The sequence below is a fragment of the Capra hircus genome, chromosome 23, assembly GCF_001704415.2.
Source record: "Capra hircus breed San Clemente chromosome 23, ASM170441v1, whole genome shotgun sequence".
NCBI lineage: Eukaryota > Metazoa > Chordata > Mammalia > Artiodactyla > Bovidae > Capra > Capra hircus.
This window is the reverse complement of record NC_030830.1, coordinates 29396450-29421337: the sequence shown is the minus strand read 5'-3', so window position 1 is coordinate 29421337 and position 24888 is coordinate 29396450. Positions and strand designations below refer to the sequence as shown.

Here is a 24888-nt window from a genome sequence, read left to right as displayed (position 1 = left end):
TCTGGACAATTTCCTATGGTAAGAGCTGCCCCAGGCTGGAGTAAGGTAGGATCCCCACTCATCTTGAATTTGCCATGGTTACTGGGTAATGGATGATAGTCAAGGCCCCTCCTGTTCCAAGAGTCTATCGGTCTATTTTTGACGGGCTCCTCTTGTAATCACTTCACTAGCAGCCGACTACTTCCTGTCTGTATCTGTTTCCTTTCAGGAAGTCTCTGGTGAGCATCTCCCATGGTCTGACCCATTGCTAATCACAAGACGTAGTCAAAACCATTGGCGTCTTTCACAAGAGCACAGTGCAGTGACGGCATGTGGAAACAAAGTGTCACAAAATGCAACGGGAAGTGCCAGGGTGGCAATACAAGTCAAGGGTACCAAATCGCAAGGAGCAAGTAACTCTGAAAGGCTTCCCCATGGAGGCGACAGCTGACCAGAGTCTAAAGACACGTAGAAGGCGTCCAGCAGGGGACAGGCACAGAGGACCTTCCCAATCTGCATGCTCTTAACTTCTCAGCTTAACTGCCGACACACCTTTCTGAATCTTTTTCCGACATCCTATCTCCCTCCTTTCCCATCCTTCACGAATGGGAAACACCGAGAAGCAATGTCTCCTAGTCACCCACTGGGTCAGTGGCTCTCCAGATATCACTGGATCGAGTCATCATTTCTTAGACTCTAGGAGAGAGTCTGCATCATCTCCCATCAGTCGTGACAGCCACGTTTTTATACCCACCCAACCAGCTACTTTTATTTGCTAGGCATGCATGCCAAGTTGCTTCATTCATGTCCAATTCTTTGCTACCCTATGGACTATAGCCCTCCAGGCTCCTCTTTCCATGGGATTCTCCAAGCAAGAATACTGGAGTGGATTCCCATTCCCTTCTCCAGGGAATCTTCCCAACCCAGGAATTGAACCCATGCCTCTTGCATCTCCTGCATTGGCAGGCAGGTTCTTTACCACTAGCACCACCTGGGAAGCCCTTTATTTGCTATAGTCTCACCTAGTTTCCGAAGTCCCACCCTCCCTCTAGGATCAAAGCCAGATACCGCCCAATCCAGGTATCTGACCCGTCAGCCTCGGTCTGCAGTGGACTGTGCCCTTGTGGATGGCCAGAACTAGGGTAGGCATGTCTGTGCTTCTGTGCACACCTTGGTGAGCATCAATGGTGAAAACAGCTAATGCTTACAAGGCATAGTTTTATTTATTTATTTATTATAAATTTATTTTAATTGGAGGCTAATTACTTTACAATACTGTATTGGTTTTGCCATACATCAACATGAATCTGCCATGGGTATACACGTGTTCCCCATCCTGAACCCCCCTCCCACCTCCCTCCCTGTACCATCCCTCTGGGCCATCCCAGTGCACCAGCCCCGAGCATCCTGTATCATGCACTGAACATAGTTTTAAATTTTGTGCTGACATTAGGGAACGAGCAGCACTGATAATGCCACAAGCATCAAGGTGATGCTGGGAATGATCTAAGCGCTCAGAGTCAGCTGCTGGATGGGTTGAACTGTGTCCCACCCCTCCAAAGATGCTGCAGTCTTAGCCCTCAGTATGTATGACTGCGACCTTATTGGGAAATAGAGTCTTTGCTGATGACTAAGTTAAAATGAGGCTATGAGGGTGGGCCCTATTTCAAAATGACCGGTGTTCATATAAAACGGGGAAATTAGGATGCCTGCCCCATCCAAGGAGAACTCCATGTGAAGACCGGAGTTGTGTTGCCGTCATCTGCAGAACGACCAGAAACTCCAGGAGAAGCCTGGACCAGATCCTTCTCCAGCACCTTCAGAGGGAATGTGGCCCTGTCGACACCTTGATCTTGGACTCCTAACCTCCAGAACCTGAGGCAGCGCACTGCTCTTGTGTAAGCCACTCAGTTTGGGGTCAGTTTGTGGCAGCCCCAGCAAATGGATACAGCCAGATCCTGCTAAGAGCGTTCCCTCTCTGATAAGAGTCAGAGAAGTCTTAATGGGACTCCCCTGCCCACCGACATCCTAGATAAAGGCGCTGGGTATTTCACAAAAATGGAGTGTGACACTTCCAGCACTTCCCTGGAACTTGGCAAGCAGCAAAGGGGGCAAGAACTAGCCTGAGCCACAGAAATACAGCTCATAAAGACTCATAACTTAGAGTCAAGATTGGGTGAAACTGTAGGTAGAAAGAGTTGCATCAATGAGGCTGACATCTCTGACACAGTGAGATGATGGGGCCAGTCTAGACTCAGGAGAGGAGAGTGACAAAAACAGGGGACAGGAACAGAACCAGAAGGAGATATCTGTGTGGGTTACTCCTGCGAGGCTTTGCTTCCCCATTGGAGAACAGGGATGGACAGTCTGCTCACTTCCCTGAAATCGAAAGTAAAGTCAGTGTTCTCCATGTACTTGTAGTTGTGCTTTACACACTGATGCTACTCGCAGATCATTTAATTGCGTTTGTTCCATCCCCTTTTAACAGTTTGTCATTTTTATCAAAATACCAGGGGAGAAGAAGCACTGCAGATGTTGCTAAGGAGAGGAAGCTCAGTGCAGCCAGCCCCACCTGAGAGTTGCAAGAGAGGCTCTGGGTGACAGGTGGGCAGATCTGGGTGGTGGCTTCTTTGAACAGCGGTTTTCAAACACCTGACAGTTCACTGGGTTGTTGGCTGGAGACAGAGTTTACCAGCATGAGGATTCAAACCTGCAACTTGGATGCAGCGGCGTCTACTTTGGAGCCCAGCACCCCCAGGTGCTTCTCTGTGATTCAGCAGGTCAGTAGCCATTCCTATATGGTTTGGTGTGACCGGCAGGGGGCTGCGGCCCTGCGAGGATGCTGGTGTGCAAATAGCTTCCCCCTCCCTTCCTCCATTCTGCATCCTAATTTTTTGTTTGAAAATGATAACAGTGAGGGGAGAGGGTAATAGAGCGAGGGATGCTGAGGGTGCAGAAGGGAGAAGAAGTCATCCCAGGTCGGCTCTGCAGCCCCTCCCAGCCACCAGCGCCCATTCATCTTTGGCATCTCATCTTTGTTTCTGGGAGAACAGCAAAATCCTATGGACAGGGATGAAGGTCACCATTCCCAGGGTTTCTACGATTTTATCCTGCCCGCCCCCCCACCCCGCCCCCCGCAACCAGGACACTTTGCAAATCTGAATGAGAGACAGCTTCAGACAAGAGACAGAGAAAGAAAGAATTTCTGAGCAATCAGATGAGGTGGTTCTTGTTTTTCTACACAGGATTTCTCCAACGATCTCACATTTAGAGAAGCAGTGCCTTTCATAGAGACACTAGTGGCTGCTGTGGTCTCATCCGTTGCCCTGTTGGGTGGATACAAGGATGAATGGGCGGCAGCTTTTCATCCTCTGATGAATAGATGACAAAAAAAAATGATCTGCCATGGAAGATGGAGACCATGGGACCAGGGGGTGAGGTGGTAACAGCAGGGACCCCGGCCAGGGGACTGACCAGACGCTGCCCCTTGCCTCATCTGTTGGAAAGAAGCTAGCTTTCAGACCAAAAAAAAAAAAAAACTAGTAGTAAAATATACATAATGAAGGTGTTGATGAAACCCTTTCTTTGCCCTGGCTTGGATAAAGAACATTCTCTTAGAGTCACCTCTAGTTGCAACGCATTTATCCATTCAAAAGGAGAGGCTTACCTCTTGGACTCAATGTGCTGGGGCCACACTCAGGATGGGGAGCAGGCACAAGGAGACACCCTGTGCAGGGCGACTTTCACGTCGAATTAGCAGATTGCTTGGTAGTAGAGATGTTTCACTGCTGTGACCCCATTTACGCTGACATTTCTCTGTTCTATTTTTGGAAATTTTCTTATTATCAAAATCCAGCAAAGCCCAACAGCTGCTGAGAGTCCACAGAATAAAAAGACATAGCTTTGGTCTTGCTGGATTGAATTGTTCTGTCTTGGGCCTTTTTCTCCCTTTGGGCTTCAGCTAATTTTTCCACCACAAAAGCTGATGTCTGTGCCATCACCCTACTTGGGGACCCACAGGGTTCAGGAGGTGACAAGGGGCTCAAGGGATGGCCAAGCAGACCAGCATGTCTTTTCAAGGACAAGCCAAGGCTCGCCCTTCACACCCTTATCTCTTCTAGTCTGTATTCGAACTGTCCTTTCCCCGTGGGTGGAAAGGAAGCCAGGGCCAGAAGCTCACAGAAAAGGCCCAGATCAGAGCTTTCTACTTTCTGCCTCTGTGAAATTCACACTCTGTGAATTCCCAGCAAGCAAATGCAAAATCCTTTGGGACGTGATCACACGTTAAATTCTCATCCAGGTCTTCGGAACTATCACGGGCTTGGGCATTGTTGAAAACAGACATAGCTAAGTTTTAGCTTTTCGGCTAAGCTGAAAACTATTGGAATAGGGCAGGTATGTGTCCTATTTTCTGTGTGCTCTCGGTGCCAGGATGCAGGAGGTGTCACAGACACTTGCCATCTGCCCATAACACAGCAGCAGCTACTCACTGAGCCCTTCGTGAACGCCAGACCACAGCTCTAAGGACTTCACACAAATTGGGTATTTAATTACAACAGCTCTGTAGCGGGGGTTTCATAAGGTCTCGATGACATGGGAGGACACTGAGATCATGCAGGTCCTGGCAAAGTCAGGTTGGAGGTCAGGTCTGCCTGACTTCAAGGAAGGTGCTCATAACTCCTCTCCAGTTCTGCCTCTCACAATTGTACTGTTTTCAGATTCTACAAGAAACCATTGAAAGAGAGCCTTGTTTTAACTTAATATTCTTTCATGGCAACTCATGTTTTTAGTGAATATCTGTTCCCTAGCTAAAGCTGGACTAATTCCTTCCGCATATTGTCTCTTTTGTTTTCGGCCAGTTGCTAGTTATTCTAGGTAGGGCTTCCTTGCCAGTGAGTCTTCTTTGAAGACAATGCTTAATACATGATAAAAATAAAAGGGCTGTACATTATAGACTGAGTTAATTTTCATGTCTTATGATAACTCTGGGATTCCCAGGGGGTACAGTGGTAAAGAATCTGCCTGTTAATGCAGGAGATGCAAGAGATGTGGGTTCGATCCCTGAGTCAGGAAGATCCGCTGGACTGGAAATGGCAATCCACTCCGGTATTCTTGCCTGGAAAATCCCATGGACAGAGGAGCCTGGTAGCCTGGTGGGCTATAGTCCATGGGGGCGCAAAGAGTCGGACAGGCTGAAGAGACGCTGCAAGCCCCCACCCCCTAATATTCTTTTTATTGTAAATTTTTTTTTTTTTTTTCAAGAGGAAGCAGCAGGCATGGTCCTGTCCTGACCTATGGGATAAGTAAAATGGAATTTTCACAGGCTGCCTGTTGAGGGGTTGAACACAGAGATTGAGGGAAGGGTACGGCATGATTTGAAATGTGTTTGAAAGGGTTCACATTTGGATTACCCTTCCTTTCAAGTGTTGGGTTGGGACTTGATAGCATGTGGCAGGGAGGGGAGGCCCACAAGCCCTGGGTCATCCCTCCCTGGTCAACTGGGGAGGTGGAGGTGCCTGGCCCCGGTCCAGCTGAGACAGGCCTGGGACCTGGACCCATCGGCTGCAGGACTGCCATGCTTGCACCTGGACACACCTCTCCTCCAGCTACAGAATACAAAGAAACTGTATGGGACTATAAGGGCTTCCCTGGTGGCGCAGAGGTTAAAGCGTCTGCCTGCAATGTGGGAGATCTGGGTTCGATCCCTGGGTGGGGAAGATCCCCTGGAGAAGGAAATGGCAACCCACTCCAGTACTCTTGCCTGGAGAATCCCATGGACGGAGGAGCTTAGTGGATTACAGTCCATGGGTCACAAAGAGTCGGACATGACTGAGCGATAACTGCATGTATGCCCCATACATGCAGTTATTTTTAGTCCCAAATTTACAATTAAAAAAATATTAGCGGGTGAGGGCTTGCAGCGTCTTTTCAGCCTGACCAAGCCTGGAATGATTTTACACCTGGAATGATTTACTCCTGGAATTTTCTGTTTTCTTCTTAATTAGATATGAGGGGCTCTTAATCCAGGCTGCAGTGTGCCACTGAGCACCCAGCACAGCCTAGCTCTGCGTCCGGGGGTCCCGCTGCAAACGCTGTTGGCACGCCCCTTGATAAGCTGTCATCCATTCTTAAAATTCAGTCTAGACGAAAAACTGGCACCTGCTTCTTCCCTGTTTGCTTCACAACTCACTGAGGGTTAGATAAGAAATGAGGGCGATGAGACAAATAATGCTAGCTTTGTTTCTTATGAAAGGCTAAAGCTGAGAAGGTGGCTGAGCTCAGTGACAGTCACGGAGGGTTCCTTAATAGTGAAACCCAGGGGATTCTCTGGTGATCTGGTGGTTAGGAATGGCTACCCACTCCAGTAGTCTGGAGAATTCCATGGACAGAGGAGCCTGGCAGGCTACAGTCCATGGGGTCACAAAGAGTTGGACATGACTGAGCGACTTTCACTGATCAATACTACCACAGTGTAATTAGTGTGCTTCTCAATGAAATATGCCACACTCTCAATAGTGTCTGGAAATGTGATGGGGATTTCTTTTCTTTTTTGACTGTTACAGGGCCTGGGTAGAATATGGATATTGGCATTTAATAGGTGAGGCCCAAAGATGCTAAATGTACTCAATATGTAGGATTGTCTGTTCCAAAATATCACACTGAGAAACCCTGAGCTAGGAGCTTAACATAGGTACTTACATTTCAGTAGACTAAGAAATGGCTTGAAAGTCAAGTGATGGTAAGCAGGTAGCACACATTAAGCATTTCCCATGTCCAGGGCTGGATATATAGATGCTCATGGGTTATCTCATTCGCTGTTTGCAACAACCTGATTTTATGGTTGAGGAAGCCAAGATGCAGAGAGGTTAAGAAAGTTGCTCAAAGTCACACAGCTAATAAAAGGTGGAGGCTGGATTCAAACTCACATCCTGAGGTTTAACTATCATCCTAAAGCAGGGAAAATGCCTCTTTTCATGTTGGAGCTTGACTGACAGCTACATATTACATTTTGTCTTTTTTTTGGCTGTGCCATGAGGCATGCAGGATCTTAGTTCCCCAACCAAGGATGAAACTCGCACCTCCTGCAGTGGAAGTTCAGACACTTAACCACTGGTCCACTAGGGAAGTTTTGACAAAATCAAAGAGGACATGACCCAGGGCAAAAAGATTTACTGAAACTTTAAAAAAAGTCACAGCTGTGGAAACTCCCTGGTGATCTAGTGGTGAGAATTCACCCTTTTCACTGCCATGGCCCAGGTTCTAACCCAGGTTGGGGAACTGAGATCCGAAAGCCATGGGATGTGGCCAAAAAAAAATCAAATCAAATCAGAGCTATTTGCTAGTCATCTATTCAAAAGATCAGTCTGAGAGTGGAGAAAGAAACACTTTTCTAAGTAGAAGTGGAAAGAGGGACTGGGGCTTAAAAAAAAATAATCTGGGGAGGAAGAAATATCCGAGAGAGAAGTCCTTTGCAAAATCTTTTTCGGATTCCTTTCTGGTTCCACGGGCTCATATTTAAGTTTGGGAGAAAACTGCTGTAGGTAGAGGGCAGGACTAATCACTGGAGAGCAAGTCGATCTCTTTCCTTTGTGCAGCTTCGGTCAAAGAATGCCCTCAGCCTGGGGGGCAGAGGGTATAAAGCAAAGCATAGACCAAGTCCAATATTTCACTGGCAGTCCCGAGAACAAACGCATGTGAATAACAACCACCACCATCAAGGACACGCAACTCGTTCTTACTGCCCGGTAGACTCTGTTTCAAATGTTGTGTATACCTTAATTCATGCATAGGCGGAGGAAACCGGAAATCTCTGAGGACGCCCTGCTAAACAATACTGCTCGGAGAATGACCATGGCATCCACCATGAGTTTGAAAGTGTCTACATACCAGGCACTGGGCTACATTCTTTACAAGTACTGCTTATTCCATCTGCACGATGCACTTGCAATTTGTCAGATTATCACCATTTATTTAAAAAAAGAGAGGTGCAGAGGGGGAAGCAAATTGTTCCAGGTCCCCACATAAGTGGTGGAGGTAGGACTCCAATGGAGGTCCACTGAGTGCCAAAGCATGACATTGCCTGCGATGTTTAGGGATGAGTTCAGAAGGGCACAGAAGAGACATCAGGGCTGCACATGGACCCCCCTGCCTCAAAGGGTCTGGAATAAGTGCATGTTCAGTTCAGTTCAGTCGCTCAGTCGTGTCCGACTCTTTGCGACCCCATGAATCGCAGCACGCCAGGCCTCCCTGTCCATCACCGACTCCCGGAGTTCACTCAGACTCACATCCATAGAGCCAGTGATGCCATCCAGCCATCTCATCCTCTGTCGTCCCCTTCTCCTCCTGCCCCCAATCCCTCCCAGCATCAGAGTCTTTTCCAATGAGTCAAGATTACTGACATGAGAGAGCTGAGGTCTTTTCCCTCACCCACCCCCATCCTCAGGCCTGCCCCTTCTCAAGGTAGGAGAGCAGAAGTGGTCTTTGGCAAGATGGAGGAGGAGTGAAGGGAGGGAGATGGAAGTGAGGGGAGAGAGGGAGGACGATTCCATGGTTTTGTTCTCAGAGGTGCTCCATTTCAGTAAAAGAAAGTTTGCCTCACACTAAAATGGCTATCATGAAAAGGTCTTGCGACTAACAAGTGTTGGTGAGGATGTGAGGAAAAGGGAACCTTTGTTCATTATTGGTGCATCCACTATGGAAAACAGTATGGAGATTCCTTAAAAAACTAAAAATAGGACTACCATAAGATCCAGCAATTCCACTCCTGGATATTTACTGAGAAAAAATAAAAACACTGCTTCAAAAAGATACATGAACCCCCAGTGTTCACACAGCATTATTTACAGTAGACAAGATACGGAGGCAACCCAAATACCCATCAACAGGTAAAAAAGATGCAGCTGCTATATATATACATATATATATGAATATTAGCCATAAAATAGAACAATTCTGCCATTTAGAACAATGGCAGAGAGAATATTATGCTTAGTAAAATGTCAAAGACAAATACTATATGATATCATTTATATGTGGAATCGTAAAGAAAAAACAAACGTATAAAGCAATAAAATACATTTACAATGTATAGCAAAACAGAAACTGACTCACAGATACTGAGAACAAACCAGTGGTTTCCAGTGGGGAGAAGGAAGGTGGTGCAATATAGGGGCAGGGGATTAAGAGGTGCAAACTACATGCATAAAATATATAAGAAATCAGGATATACTGAGGGCTTCCCAGGTGGTGCTAGTGGTAGAGAACCAGCCTGCCAAGAGATGCAGGTTCGATCCCTGGGTTGGGAAGATCCCCTGTAAGAGGGAATGGCAACCTACTCCAGTTTTTTTGCCTGAAGAATCCCATGGACAGAGGAGCCTGGCGGGCTATGGTCCATAGGGATACACAGGGTTGGAGATGACTGCAGCAACTTAGCGTGCACTCGAGGATATACTGAACAGCACAGGGAATTATGGCCAGTATTTTGTCATAACTTTTAATGGAGTGTAATCTATAAAAAAACTGAATCATTATGCTATTCTCCTGAAATTAATACTGGAAATCAATTATCTTTCAGTTAAATAAAAGGAAAGTTTGCTTTTCTTCCTTGGGTTTTCCTCTAAGACTGGATTAAGGGGCCATTTATCTTCATTCCCTCCTGAGTCATTTAGGACCTGGAGGCACTGTCTGTGGACAACAGACTGAGGCCCTGAATCAGGGGTTGGGACAAAGGAGTGGAACCCTGGGGGGTTCCAAGGGACCAAGGGAGCCACCGAGGGAGAAGTGGGGAGGTAAAGAGAAACCCAGGAGTCCTTGAGGTGGGGCTTCGGTTCCAGGGACGAGAGGAAAGTGCAGATGTGGGGAAGAGAAGAGTGCTCTCGGTCCCCGGCCTGGGAGTGATCACCCTGTCCCTCCTTTCCCAGGATTAGGGGTCTGGCTATGGGAATAACTATGGATGTGCGCCCACTTCCAAGTCTTGGTTCTGTGCCTTTTCTGTTTTTCTACAACGTGCATATTTTACCAGTGAAATAAGAAAAGGAAGTACTTCGTATTGCTACTCAGTAATGACTGAGGATAATTGTGGAATATATACTTAGAAGATAAGCCCTTTTAACATATTTTTCCCCCCAGGGAAAATTCTTCCAGAGGAGGCAGAAAATTAGGATTGCATGTCCCTGGCTCACAAATGTGCATCCCTCCCATGGGGGCGCTGACGTGAGGAGACTGTACTAAATGGAGCCCTGGGACTGGCTGTTTTATTTGCTTTCCATGTTTGTGATCCGAATACAGCAATTGCTGAACAAGAACTGGGGCTTATATAATGGTCATGCTACTGGCACCCCAAATATAGGTGATCATCTATATTTTAAAAATGGAAGTTTTCTCTACCTCAGAATCAATGAGCCTGGAATAGAAAATGTTTCTTCCTTATGAGTGACATGAATTAATGACATTTATTTTTCCCGTGGGGGAGAAACAATGTTCACAGAGCAGCAAACCAGCGAAAGTGCTTTTCCATGGCATGTTTTGACGGACAAGAATTTGGAAAAAAATCTAAATATAGCCACTGTACTTGAAACTCGAGCACGATTTTAAGTCCTCCTCTGCAGTTAACTAAAATTGATCTCTCTAACAAGAGCTAAAAATAGCAGGAGGAAAAAAGGGACCAGACAATGACTTTTCATATCTCTCCCTGCAGGCATTTCCAGTGACAATGAACTTGACCTTCCAGAGCCATCCTAGAGAGCAGAACAGGCTGGCATTTTACATCTCTGACTGACCACCCGTCTAGTGCCAGGGACATCTCTATTTGCCATTCTGCTGATGAGTGCAGATAAGCTGTTTTGCTGGGCTGGGTTTTGTTTGTCCTGTTTCGTTTTGCATCCAAAAAGAACAGAGGACTATATTCTCTCTGGAGTCAGGAACAATAGGCATTATAAAATAAACAAAAGAAAATACCCAATTCATTCTCCACCAGAACAAAGCTCATCTTATTTTGTCCAGGGCATTGATAAATGATGTTCTGTCTGCTGTGCTTAGTCGCTTAGTTGTGTCTGACCCTTTCGACCCCATGGACTGGAGCCTGCCAGGCTCCTCTGTCCAGGCAAAATGCTGGAATGGATAGCCATTTCCTTCTCCAGCCTATCTTCCTGACCCAGGGATTGAACCCTGGTCACCTGCATTGCAGGTGGATTCGTTACCATTTGAGCCACCAGGGAAACTCTGGGCTTCTGTAAATTCACCAGGGACATTATTATAAATTTTAATGTATATATTTATATATATATTATTTATATTAATTTATATATATAAATACATATATTATGTTTCAGAATCTTTTCCATTTTAGGTTATTACAAGATACTGATTACAGTCCCCTGTGCTTTAAGTAGGTCATTGTTGTTTATCTATTTTATATATAGTAGTGTGTATCTGTTACACACACACATTCTGCTAATTTAACTTATGTGCAGAGTACATCATGCGAAATGCCATACTGGAAGAAACACAAGCTGGAATCAAGATTGCCGTGTGAAATATCAATAACCTCAGATATGCAGGGGAAGGCAATGGCAACCCACTCCAGTACTCTTGCCTGGAGAATCACAGGAATGGGGGAGCCTGGTGGGCTGCCGTCTATGGGGTCGCACAGAGTCGGACATGACTGAAGTGACTTAGCAGCAGCAGCAGCAGATATGCAGATGACACCACCATTATGGCAGAAAGTGAAGAAGAACTAAAGAGCCTCTTGATGAAAGTGAAAGAGGAGAGTGAAAAAGTTGGCTTAAAACTCAACATTCAGAAAACTAAGATCATGGCATCTGTTCCCATCACTTCATGGCTAATAGGGAAAAATGGAAACAGTGAGAGACTTTATTTTCTTGGGCTCCAAAATCACTGCAGATGGTGACTGCACCATGAAATTAAAAGACACTTGTTCCTTGGAAAAAAAGCTATGAGCAACCTAGACAGCATATTAAAAAGCAGAGACATTACTTTGCCAACAAAGGTCCATTTACTCAAAGCTATGGTTTTTCCAGTAGTCACGTATGGATGTGAAAGTTAGACTATAAAGAAAGCTGAGCACCAAAGAACTGATGCTTTTTAATTGTGGTGTTGGAAAAGACTCTTCAGAGTCCCGTGGACTGCAAGGAGATCAAATCAGTCAATCCTAAAGGAAATCAGTTCTGAATATTCATTGGAAGGGCTGATGCTGAAGCTGAAACTCTAATACTTTGGCCACCTAATGCGAAGAACTGACTCATCAGAAAAGACCCTGATGCTAGGAAAGGTTGAAGGCAGGAGAAGAGGATGAGATGGTTGGATGGCATCACCAACTGGATGGACATGAGTTTGAGCAAGCTTTGGGAGTTGGTGATAGACAGGAAAGCTTGGCATGCTGCAGTCCATGGAGTTGCAACAAGTTGAACACAACTGAGCGACTGAACTGAGTGTGTGCCTGTTAATCCCAAACTCCTCTTTATCCCTCCTCCAATCTTCCCCTTTTGGTAACCATAGATTTGTTTTCGATGTCTGTGAGTCTGTTCCTCTTTTGTAACTCCACTTGTATTGTTTTTTTAGATTTCATGTATAAGTGAAATCATATAATATTTGTCTTTCTCTGACTACACTGAGTATGATATCTCTAGGTCCATCCATGTAGCCATAAATGGCATTATTTCATTCTTTTTTATGGCTGAGTATATTCCATTGTATCTCTATACCACATCTTTTTCATTCATTCATCTGTTGACAGACACTTAGATTGCTTCCGTTTCTTGGCTATTGTAAATAGTGCTGCTATGAACATTGGAGGCCTGTGTCTTTCTGAATTACAGTTTTTGTCTTTTCCAGATATATGCCTAGGGGTGGGATTGCTAGAACATGCGGTAGTTCTATTTTTAGTTTTTTAAGGAACCTCCATACTGTTCTCCATAGTGGCTGCACTGATTTACATTCTCACCAACAGCGTAGGAGGGTTCCCTTTTCTCCACACCCTCTCCAGCATTAACTATTTGTAGACTTTTTGATGATGGCTATTTTGACTGGTGTGATACTCATCTTGCAATTTTGATCTGCATGGAAAGCTTCTTCTGTTTTATATAGACCTGTCCTTTAAAAAGAACAGAGGATGGTGAATCTGATCCACATGTCCCGCTTGACATTACAGGAAAACATCAAACTTGCCTTCAAGAGCCAAGGCCCTGCATATGCTTTAGGAAGTGCCAATAAGCAGAGAAACGAATTCTAAAGAAACAAAGTGTCTAAGTTGTCCTGTATTTTTAAAAATATCCTTTTGCAACAATCTGGAATTGCTTCTGGAGAAATAATATTGTTCTTCAAGAGATCTCCCTGGTTTTTCAAACTTTGCACCCCTTTAGGCAAGGGTGCTGGCTCCATTAATCCTTTCCGTGTCTCACCAGGGGCAGAGGGACACATTTTAACTTACCAGCTGTGTAGCCTTTGGCAAATTACTTAGCTATTCTGTGCCCCACGTTCCCCAGCTGTATAAATGAGGAGAATAACAACACCTTCTCATAGAGTCGTTGTGAACGTTAAATGAGATAATCTACATAAGGTGTTTAGAACAGTGCCTGACACACAGTAAGCCCCATGTATCAGTTTTAGCCATTGTTTCTGTTTACATTTTTTCCCCTAATTTATCTATTTTACTTACTTTCTGTTCTGGATGAAAAACAGAACATATGGTCATGGAGACAGTGGTTAAAAACGTTTGAAACTGTGCCTCTCCTATTTTCCAGACTATGGTCCTAGTCTCACTATCACAAACAGAACAAAGAGATGCTTCCCCACTGTTACGTGGCCCTGAGTTCACACCGAAATCCATTAAGGATTTCAAAGGAAACCCACAAGCTTGGGTTTGATCACAATCCTTTTGTGATTGCACTGTTCCCACCATGCTTGTTTCAAGAGCCTCTTCAGAAGCTCTAGGGAGCATGACTTGTCCCTCTCTGGAAGAGAGTCACCAGTGTTCCTTTCTTCAAGAACAAGGTGACGTTTTGTCCCTTTCTGTCTGAGGCAAGACCTGTGTCTTCCCTCTCCCATTTATCCTCCATGAAAGGGTCTAAATAACATGTTGTTGCCTTCCATTGGCAGCTACACACGTCAAAGCTTCCACAAGCCAGCTGGTTTGCCAGTGATCCTGGACCCGAGGGCCATCTGATTCCAGACCCCTGTTCTGAAATGCTCTTTCTTTAGACTTACTCTTCCTCAGCATCCTTGGATTTCTGCATCCCTTCTCAGTCACTCAGCTGGACCAATTTAGCACCATTAGTCACTCCTCGGAAGGAAGCAAAACTCCATTCCTTTGATCATTTGAGTTGCTTTGCTCGCATTCTAATTTATGTCTCTACTCCTGGAACTAAGGTAGTCATCCCTAACATGGAATGACTTATAATTTGTTATTGAAATGATTCTGCCTAAGGATTAAAAATGAATTTTATGAAATCTTTTTTTTTTTCTAAATGGAAATGCTTAAAGTCCTCTTGGTGGAGAAAACATTAATTTAGTGCTGCCTGACTCAGTCTAGCTAAAGCCATAAAACAGCAACAGTTTGCCAGCGAAGAAATTATCTCTGGGGGCGGGGGAGGGGCGGCAGTGGTGGGTAATAGATCTGATTCATTCATTCAGTATTTATAGAGCACCTACTATGTGCAAACTGCTATCAGGCACTGGGAATACCAAACTGAATAAAACATGCATTCTCCCCTCAAAAAAGCAGGGGAGACAAAAAGATGGACAATAGCAAATTACCAGAAGGGGAAGTGAACGTTTGTGGAAAGTGGCAGGGGACGGAAGTGGTTCCCGGCCGTGGCACTTGTTTGGGGAGTGGGCAGAGGTGTGGGTCGGGGGACTCGGTGTGTGGTCCTGCTCTCTCATCACTGCAGCTAAAACAGTGGCCAGAGGCCCAGGCTTCTAGTAGAGCCTGTGCGAGACTTTCAGTTCAGTTGTTGGATATAAATCGGTTATCTGTGTGGAGTGTAGAAGCCTTAAGGACACCGGGAAGGGACATGTAGATAACGCAATGAAGAGGAACAACCTTAAACTGCTGACAAATAATGGAGAAAAAGATAAAGAGAAGACCCCCAAACTACAGCTGGTGGCTCAGCCGGTAATGCGCCCGTCTACAGTGCGGGAGACCTGGGTCCGATCCCTGGGTCGGGAAGATCCCCTGGAGAAGGGAATGGCAATCCACTCCGGTACTATTGCCTGGAGAATCCCATGGACAGAGGAGCCTGGTGGGCTACAGCCCATGGGGTCGCAAAGAGTCGGACACGACTGAGCGACTTCACTTTCTTTCACTTTCTACGGGACATGATGTCAGTCAACTGTAAAGAGCCGGAGGCCCTCTGTATTCACTCTTGCACACACAGCACATAGGCCTTCCCCTACACACTTACCAGGCTCTGGGTCAGCCTTTCTGGAAGTTACGATGGTGTTAGAGGTGACTGTCCATGCAGGTTTGGGCTAGATGTTCTGCCTGTCTCAGAGCAGAGACAGCCTAAAGCCCACCCAGGCAGCCAGCATCCTCAACAGAGGCCATTGGATCAGGCCAACTGGTGGTCAGAAGAGCCAGGAACATTTGTCTCTGCCTCCAATCAGCTGTGTCACCTTGGGCAAAGGCACTCACCCCTCTACGCTCAGTGGTCTGATTTGGAAAATGAGGATATTAACAGAGCTTATGTCTGTGTTGACTGCACAGCAGGGTACTTTAAAGCTGGTAGATTTACTTAGTGAAGTAAATTTAAGACTCTTAAGAGTCCCTTGGATAGCAAGGAGATCCAACCAGTCCATCCTAAAGGAAATCAACCCTGAATATTCACTGGAAGGACTGATGCTGAAGCTGAAACTCCAATATTTTGGCCACCTGATGCGAAGAACTGACTCACTGGAAAAGACCCTGATGCTGGGAAAGACTGAAGGTGGGAGAGGAAGGGGACGACAAAGGATGAGATGGTTGGATGGCATCATCAACTCAATGGACATGAGTCTGAGCAAATTCCAGGAGATAGTGAGGACATGGAAGCCTTGCGTGCTGTATTCCTGGGGTTGCAAAGAGTCAGACACGACTGAGCGACTGAACAGCAACAACAAAAGGGAAGGTGACGGTCACAGGTTAAGCCATAAAATTAAGGCAAAAGGCAAGCATTTTTAACACTATTGATAAATTATTCACAATTCTAAAAAGAAGCCCTCTTTTTTTCTGTCTCTTTAAGGTCATTTTCTTCCTACTTCCTTGCTCCTCTGTACCATGCTGTGTGAGCATCCCTTCTGAGGCTGATCCCACTGCCTCCACTCCTGCCTCCATCAGCCCCAGGTTACACTGGTCCCTGGCGGTGGCCTCAGACCAGGGACTCAGCTCCACAAGCCAGTGAGGTGGTCTGAGACTTGCCCTTATCTTTCCTTTGCATCATGCTCTGTGAACATTAACTGTAAAACAATTTTCTTTCTGGCTCTAGATTAGAAATGATTTGAATTTACTGGATTGCAGGCTCCAAGTGAGAGGACCTGAGGCCAGCTGGGATCTGAAAGTCTGACTTAGCCTGGGCCTCCGGTATAGAGAGTGAAATAGGAAGAGTACTGCCCTGGGGCCCTGGTCCTGTCACTGGCAAGTCATTCCTGCTTCCCTCTCAGGGCCTCAGGTTCCCCTCCTGTGAAACACAAGTCGGTAGTGACCCCCTAGGTCCTCGACATGCGCTCAGTTGCTCAGTCAAGTCCATTTCTTTGTTTCCTGGTGGACTGTAGCCTGCCAGGCTCCTCTGGCCATGGGATTCTCCAGACAAGAATGCTGTAGTGAGTTGCCATTTCCTTCTCCAGGGGATCTTCCTGACCCAGGGATCGAACCTGCATCTCTTGAGTCTCCTGCATTGGCAGGCAGATTCTCTACCACTAGCGCTACCTGGGAATCCCTAGGCCCTCTAGCCAAGACCTCAGTGATTCTATGTAGAGCTCTGTTTGCTAACATTCAAAACAGCTGTACAAGATGTTCAACTGTGTTCTTGTTAAAATCTTGGCAGTCAAACCAGCAGCTTGAAGGATAGCAGCTTTCATGGTCCTGCTTTTAAAGTGTTCTGACTGGGACTTCCCTGGTGGTCCAGTGATTAAGAATCCACAGACCAATGCAGGGGACCTGGGTTCAAGTCCTAGTCCGGGAAGATCCCACATACTGAGGGAAACTAAGCTCCTGTGCCATAACTCCTGAGCCTGTGCTCCAGAGCCCAGGCCTGCTACTACTGAAGCCGAGTACCCTACAGCCCGTGCTGCACAACAAGAGAAGCCACCACAATGAGAACGCCACACGCCGCGACTAGAGATAGTTCCCACTTAGAAAGCCCGCATGCAGCAATGAAGACCCAGCACGGCCGAAAATAAGAAATAAATAAAATTAAAAAATAAAGTATCCTGAAATGACTGGGGGAAATGGGTCACAGGCTTGACTTCAGCAGACCTGATTTATTTCACACACTCTACGGCATCTGCGCGCATCACACACATGGCTCCCTTGGGAGAGAGTCAGGGGATGGGGGTGTATATGCTCGGAATTCCTGTGGACCAGACTTTCAAGGAAATCACATTCCACAAACATCTCCCTTATTATTACTTCTTTTATCAGCCCATCTTGGTAGTTGGATACCTCCTGCTTCTCAGTAGTTGAAACCAACAGCTATTTTAAAGGCTCTGAGAAGCTGAATGACTAGATAGTGATTACAAAGAAACGCCCCAAAGACATTGCTGTTGAAAGTGCTGTAATCTAACTTTAAGGCCTCACATGGGACAGCCAGTAATTCTCATGCAGGGAGTAATTATTCATCACATCAGCCTCATATCAATCTGAAGACCCAGTAAGATGATCAGCTTTTCCTGAATTGCCTGGGAATTTCTTGGTTTTAGCATCACAAGTTCCCAGGAATCCCCTAAGTCTGAGGGCACCAGGACAGTGGGTCACCCTCATACTCAGGATCCTTAAATTTCAGTGTATGCAACAATCAATTTTTTAAAAGTGAAAGTGAAAGTCAAGTCAGTCATGTCCGACTCTTTGAAACCCCAGGACTGTAGCCCTCTTTGGCTCCTCTGTCCATGGGATTCTCCAGGCAAGAATACTGGAGTAGGTAGCCATTCCCTTCTCCAGGGGATCTTCCTGACCTACGGATCAAACTCTAGTCTCTGGCATTGCAGGCAGACTCTTCACCATCTGAGCCACCATGAAAACCCATATGTGTTATTAAAACTTGAGCTTTCTGGGGTGAGAGATACTAATACCAAATGTTTTCCTAATCTAAGAAATACTGATAAGAACTTATAAATTTATCATCCCTGGCATTTGGCTACCAATGGTTCTTGAATTCATCTGCACATCAGTATCATCTGGGGAGATTTTTTTAAAATAGTGATGCTTGATTTGATCCAAATCAATTAAATTAGAATTTCTGGGGTGTGCACTCAGCCCCATTTCACACTGTGGGAACCACCAGTACAGAGAGCAGACACAAGGACTATTATTTACTTTCAGATCTTCGGTGCTTAAAAGCTCAGCTGCCACTGGTTGTGGCCCACCCACTTTCCACCATTTCTCCTCTTGCTATAATATAGGAAAACTCCTTTGGAGTACAAGGTGGCACCATCAGCTGAAACTGAGGACAGCATCACTTCTAGGTATAAAAACAAGCTTTTGGATAAGTGTGTAAGAAATACGTACAAGAATGTTAACTGCTGCTTGGATTGTAATGGCAAGAAACTGGAAACCCTCTAAACGGCCATCAGCAGGAGAGTGGATGAATACCTAGCGGTATAAATGAATACTGCACCATAGAAAATGAGAGCATCCACGCTACAGGTACCAACATCAGAACAGAACGACCATAGACTGTTTTCTAAAGTTGGAGGCTAATGTGACTGGCTTCCTTGGGGGTCTTAGAGGTGTCACTTTGCAGACAGATTGTTTTGTAGCCAAGGGTTCCTGGGCATACCGTGGCAGCAGTAAAACAAGGTTGCACAGTCTAGAAGCCTTGTGCCAGCTGGGAGAGCTCATTTTGCCTGTTATGCAACCTTAAAATATCTGCACTGCAATCCAGAAGCTAGGACTGACATTTTAGTGCCAGTTCCGGAATTGCTTTTGAACAGGTACAAAGTCTGATGCTGCGTTTTCATTCATCATCCCTCTGGCTGTCTACAGACAGAGATAAATTCATTAGAAATGCAGCTGGTGGACTTCCCTGGTGGCTCAGTGGTAAAGAATCTGCCCGCCAGTGCAGGAGACACATGGGTTCAATCCCTGGTCCCGGAAGATCCCACGTGTTGAGAAGCAACTAAGCCTGTGTGCCACAACTATTGAGCGTGTGCTCCAGAGCCCGGGACCCACAACTACTGAGCCCACGTGCTGCAACGACTGAAACCCTTGCACCCTAGAGCCTGTTTTCTGCAAGAAGAGAAGCCACTGAAATGAGAAGCCCTCCCACTGCAACTGGAGAGTAGCCTTGCTTCACCACAACTACAGAAAAGCCTGCAGAGCAACAAAGAACCAGCACAGCCAAAAATAAATATATAAATTCACGTTTTAAAAAAATTATGAGAAAAAAAACCCAGAAATGCAGATGTTACAAAGAACCCAGGATTTTAGGATGGTTCATCTTGTTTGACTTTCCTAAGCGGCATTTTCAAATGTTTATTTCCAGAAAGGGCCACAGAGCTCACCTGGTCCTAGTTTGGCCACAGCATAGAGGAGGTCATAGTTAAGGACTGGCGTGGCGTCGCTGATGGGCTGCCAGCCGACGGGCGGAGAGGCAGGGGGTGAGATGAGGAACTGTTTGGCAGGCTGTGGTGGAGCCAAATGCAGTTTGTCTCCGTCTGTCTCTGGAGTCTGAACCTTTCAAACACAGGAGAAATGAAGGCACATTATTCATTTTGGCCTCGGATATGCCATGCTGTTCCACTGAGATGCAGAGCCTGGCCTTTAGCCTGTGACAAATGAACCAATGAACCAGGCTGCAATAATAATGAATACTGACCACACACCACGGGCTCAGTTATCTTACTTGATTCTTCAAACAGTGGGTGTCAGCCTTTAGCTGCATAAGAATGACCTGGGAAGCTTACTAAGACAGAGTGCTGGCCCCGACTCCTGAGTTTCTGAGTCAGTTGATGGGGTCAGGGCCAGAGAATCTGCACTGCTAACAGATTCCCAGGTGATGCTGATACTGCTGGCTCCCTTTCCTTCCCTTCTTTCTCTCCCTCTGTGACCCTCCCCTCCTTCCCATCCTTCCTTCATAGCCTCTTTCCTTCCTTCCTTCCATCTATTTCTCTCCCTTCCTCTCTCTTTCTCTTTTAACTGAGGTGATATTCACATAACTTGAAATTAAGCCATTTTAAACTGAACAATTTCGGTAGCATTTAGTCTATGCTCAGTGTTGTGGAACCACCACTCCTATCGAGATTCAAAGTATTTTTATCACTGCAGAGGACACCCTGGATCCATTAAACAGCTACTACCATTGCTGTCTCCAGTAGCTGTGATGAGCCCATTCTTATTACAAGTATTAGCTGGTCTTTATTGGGCATTTATTCACCAAATGCTAAGCACTTTAACACGTAATAAGTCATTTAATCCTCATGATAGTGTAAGAAGTATGTCATCATCCCCATTTTACAGATGGGGAAACTGAGGCCCAGTGAGGTTATATGACTTGCCTAGATTAGAACCAAGGCTGTCGTGGGCACTCAGAGCCTGTTTTCTAAACCACTATGCTGTCCCGGCCTGGGAATCATGATATAAATTTATTTTTTAGTGAAATTAATCATAGACTACAAAGTAATCTGAAAGTAGCAAGGGCCTCATTTACATTTTGAACAGGTAAAAAGACAATGTAGGGCAGATGGATTAACTCTGGAAAAGAATGATCGTACCTGGGCAAAGTAGAGTTTTAACTTTTTCCCTCTGAACTGGGTTTCATGAAGCTCTATCCTGGCTCGCGCTGCAGATTTGGGATTGCTGAAGTTTATTCGGACACGTCTGAAACTCTTAAACAGCTGGAACGTCACACAGTCATCGTAAGTCCGGAACAGACCCTCAAATTTCTCCTGATAAAAACAAACACAGAGAGAAATCCATTGATCACATATCTGGTACGATGCCAGATCTGACAAAAGCAAATGAGCAAGTAAATAAATAGGCTCTTCCTAACATGAAATTCAAACAGAACACTGCAACGTGTGTTTTTCACCTGTTGATCTGTTACCAGGTGTTAAACCTGCCTGTGGATTCTGTCATAGGGTTCATAATCTGGGTCCAGGGATTCATAGGAAATAAGTAAATGGAGTTGGAAATGCATGACAAACTGACAATTATGTTGAGTGTTTCAACACAGAGGTGTTTGTTTCTGGGACGGGTATCATAACCATCAAAGCTTCTCAAAGGAGTCCACTGTCTTCAAAATATTAGATCTACTGAGTGGAGCATGTGGTCGACATTGCTAGTGATCGTCAAGCTTGAGGACACTGTTCTTGCCTAAAAATATAAGAGCTCACACGACCCCAAACCCTTCTACTAGCCAGTCAGCGCCATGTGGTTAGTTCTGGCCAATGAAATGGGTACAGAAGGCAGGAAAGCCCTTTAGAAAATTTTCAGCCTCTTTCCCTGAAGATGCCATGTGCTCCAGACGGTAGGAGAGTCAGAATAGGATTCTCCTCAGCCTGGGTTCCTGAGTGGCTCTGCGGAGCAGAAATACCGTCTTCCCAAATCCCACCCCACATAGCTGACTTTGCCTCGACAAAGGAAAAGAACTCTCTATTGTATTAAACTGAGATTTGTGAATTAGTTTATTCCTGCAGCACCACCAAGCCTATCACAAAGCAATAATTTAAAATTTTGGGTTTGATACAAACTTCAGTTCAACTGAACAAATATCTATTCAGTGCTTACTTTGTACAAACGATAGTCTCTGAGTTTTAGGAGGATACAGAAGTGAGACTCATTTTGTTCCAACTCTCAATGATCTAATAATCTTAGGTGACAGGCAGGCAGACACAAATAAGAGAACACCCGTAAGACTGGTAAAAGACATAAAAGGAAACCTAAAAAAAAAAATGAACACCATCTATCTGGTTCCTCTTAGCTTCAAAAAAAAGATTATTATGAGAAACAAAAACAGTGCATGTTAAGCTACTCTGTGTTCTTTATGGAGAAATAGCCACTAAGGAAATAACTTCTATTTTAAAAAATGGTTGGTTTTTTCATTTCTACAGTAAAAGATATTTTGTCATAAGGGTGAGTTCAAGTAGGAATGAAGATGCATGAAAGATTAATATGGCAAGATTCACTGCACTTGGGTTTGTAAGGGACCTAAGAGATAATTAACTCAGCCTTTCCCTTCTCAACTCCATCATTTTACAAATCAGGACCCTGAGGTGTGGAGAGATGAGGACCTGCCCACGGTCACACAGGCCGTTGCTGGCAGAGCTGGAACCAGAATACAGAGATGCTTTCAATTACATCAGTGATTACCCTGCTGGATTGAGAGGAAGAGGTTCCTGCATCAATGAAAGCAAGAGATGGAGAGCGATAAGCTATCCCAGGCTCTTGTGTGGCCGCATCTAAGAGAATCGACAAGGCGATGTAGTGTGAGAAAACCACTGCCCTCTGAGGCTGCATGGGACGAGGTCGGATGTCCGGCAAGGACTTCCTGCCTCTTGCGCAACCAAGTGAACTGGTCAAGACCAAGGCTTGTGATCCTTCCAAAGGCTGTTGCCCATTTCCGAGATTCTCCATTGTGTTGCCGACCACGCGTGCGTTTGTGCTAAGTTGCTTCCGTTGTCTCACTCTTTGTGACCCTGTAGACTGTAGCTCACCAGGCTCCTCTGTGCATGGAGTTTCCAGGCAAGAACACTGGAGTGGGTTGCCATGCTCTGCTCCTGGGGATCTTCCCAACCCAGGGATTGAACCTGTGTCTCCTGTGACTCCTGCATTGCAGGTGGGATTCTTTATCACTGAGTCGTGCGGGAAGCCCACGGCCCAGCACAGTTCCTCCCATTTTGACTCATGGCTACATAGTTGTTCTTTTTTTTTGTATGCGTGTATTAGCTTTTGCTGTTTGTTTGTTTAGATATAAGGATGTTTATTGAAATGCAGCCATGGCAATTTTTTTAAAAAAAGAATTTGAACGTCATGAATGGGGAAACTTTAAAGCATTTTTTTTCACATTCTTTAAATTGAATAAAAGAGTTTTTACATTCTATCATGCTTTACAATTTTCAAAAGTTTCACACACATGATTTCATGTAACCCCATTATACCCCTTTGCAAAACAACTTTTTTTTTCCTCCAGTCTCATGACATTTGTGGAGATATCTGAGGGGTTTTCTCTTCCCTTTTCAGGCTCTGTTCTTATTCTTTGCAAGAACAAAACAGAAATCTTTCCTTGTTTGTTCCTTAGGTAGCTTTTGTCCTCCATTCTCAACTCTTGGGATGAGCCAACTCCCAGGCTGGGGGGCCTCAGTCACGAGTCCCAGGGGGCTTTCTTTTGATTTATTTATTTATAAAGTCTTTAAAAATTTCATTGCCTTATTTATTGACTGTGCTATATCTTCATTGCTGGGCCGGCTTTTCTCTAGCTGCAGCGAGCAAGGGCTACTCTATAATTGCAGTGCTCAGGCTTCTTATTGCAGTGGCTTCTCTTGTTGGTGAGCCCGGGCTTGGCTCAGTCAGCTTCGGTTTCCGGGCTCTAGAGCACATGATCAATAGTTGTGGTGTATGGGTTTAGCTGCTCAGCAGGGTGTGGGATGTTCCTGGACCAGGCATCGAACCAGTGTCTCCTGCATTGGCGGGGGGATTCTTCACCACAGAACCAGCAGGGAAGCCTCCCCAGGGGGCTGTTTAAGGCATTCCCCTCTCCACCCTGCGACTACTGTGTTTTCCTGAACAAGTATCCTGGTGAATAAAATGCTTTCTGGTTCCTTGCAAGAGGAAATAGTCTCACCAGGCAAAATCCAAGATGGCAGTTTGATTAATTTGAGACTTTTCAGAAATGGAAGGAATTAAATTGACAGCTCTTATCTCTACCTTTCAGGACAAAATCTGTAGGGCTTCTTTGTGGCTCTACGTTTTTCCATTCCAGTCTAGGGGTTTCCTTCCTACCCTGCCCCTACCCTCACCCCCAGGCCAGGACCTCAGCATAGGTGTTAAGATCAGCCTTGGAGGGAGAGGTGTTTTTCCTTGGAGTCTAATTCTTTGCTTTTTGTTTTATACTTCTTTATGCTTCACACCTCACCTGTTTGGCCTCAAGAGCCTGAATTAGGAGGAAGGAATGGAGGAGGCCAGGCTTCAGGCTTAGGGCAGGGGTGACATGAATATCAGATGTCAGTGATGGCTATAATTGTTTTCTCCACTACTTCTCCAAGAGGGCTCCAGGCAGCAAGCTGGAGAGGGGAGGTGACAGAAGGCTCTTTGTTGTGTCTCGTTTTGGGCTTAGAACAAAAACAAAAGGAAGTCTTCCACCAGGCCTGGGGCGTGTCCCAGAGCTCAGAGACCAGGGTTTTCACTGGCCCATCTGGAGCCCACTTCTACAACGATAATAATAATAAGCAACTAACATTCACTTGGCTTGTCCACTCTGCATAGGTCTTTTGAGAACTTGCGATGTAGAGGGTGACAATTGGCCAAGTGTTGGGAATCCGCTGGTCATCTCTCTTTTTTTCCACTAGTGACATGATAAGCATTTCATTTGCTAAGGCAGCAGGATGCCAGACCAAACTGCTGAGAGGCAGATCCAACTCAGTGAAGGTGCCAGGTGTATCCTTAGGCAAAGCGGTGACTTGATCAGAGCAAGTCCTGGGGGTCCTCCACCTGCTTTTACAGCAAATTGTCTATGGCTTTGATGCCCAGGTTCCCATCAGGGACAC

At 45.5% G+C, this 24888-nt stretch overlaps 1 protein-coding gene across 3 annotated transcripts in view; it reads right to left on the bottom strand.

Moving 5' to 3' along the window:
• RCAN2 (regulator of calcineurin 2) overlaps positions 1 to 24888 on the bottom strand; it is a 277144-nt gene that overhangs the window by 2981 nt on the left and 249275 nt on the right. For all 3 annotated transcript variants that reach the window (XM_018039084.1, XM_018039085.1, XM_005696367.3), the window contains 2 exons: positions 20899 to 21072; positions 19690 to 19861 (listed from right to left, as the gene is read on the bottom strand). In XM_018039084.1, the coding sequence (XP_017894573.1) occupies positions 19690 to 19861; positions 20899 to 21072 (346 nt within the window). The remainder of the gene's footprint in view (positions 1 to 19689; positions 19862 to 20898; positions 21073 to 24888) is intronic.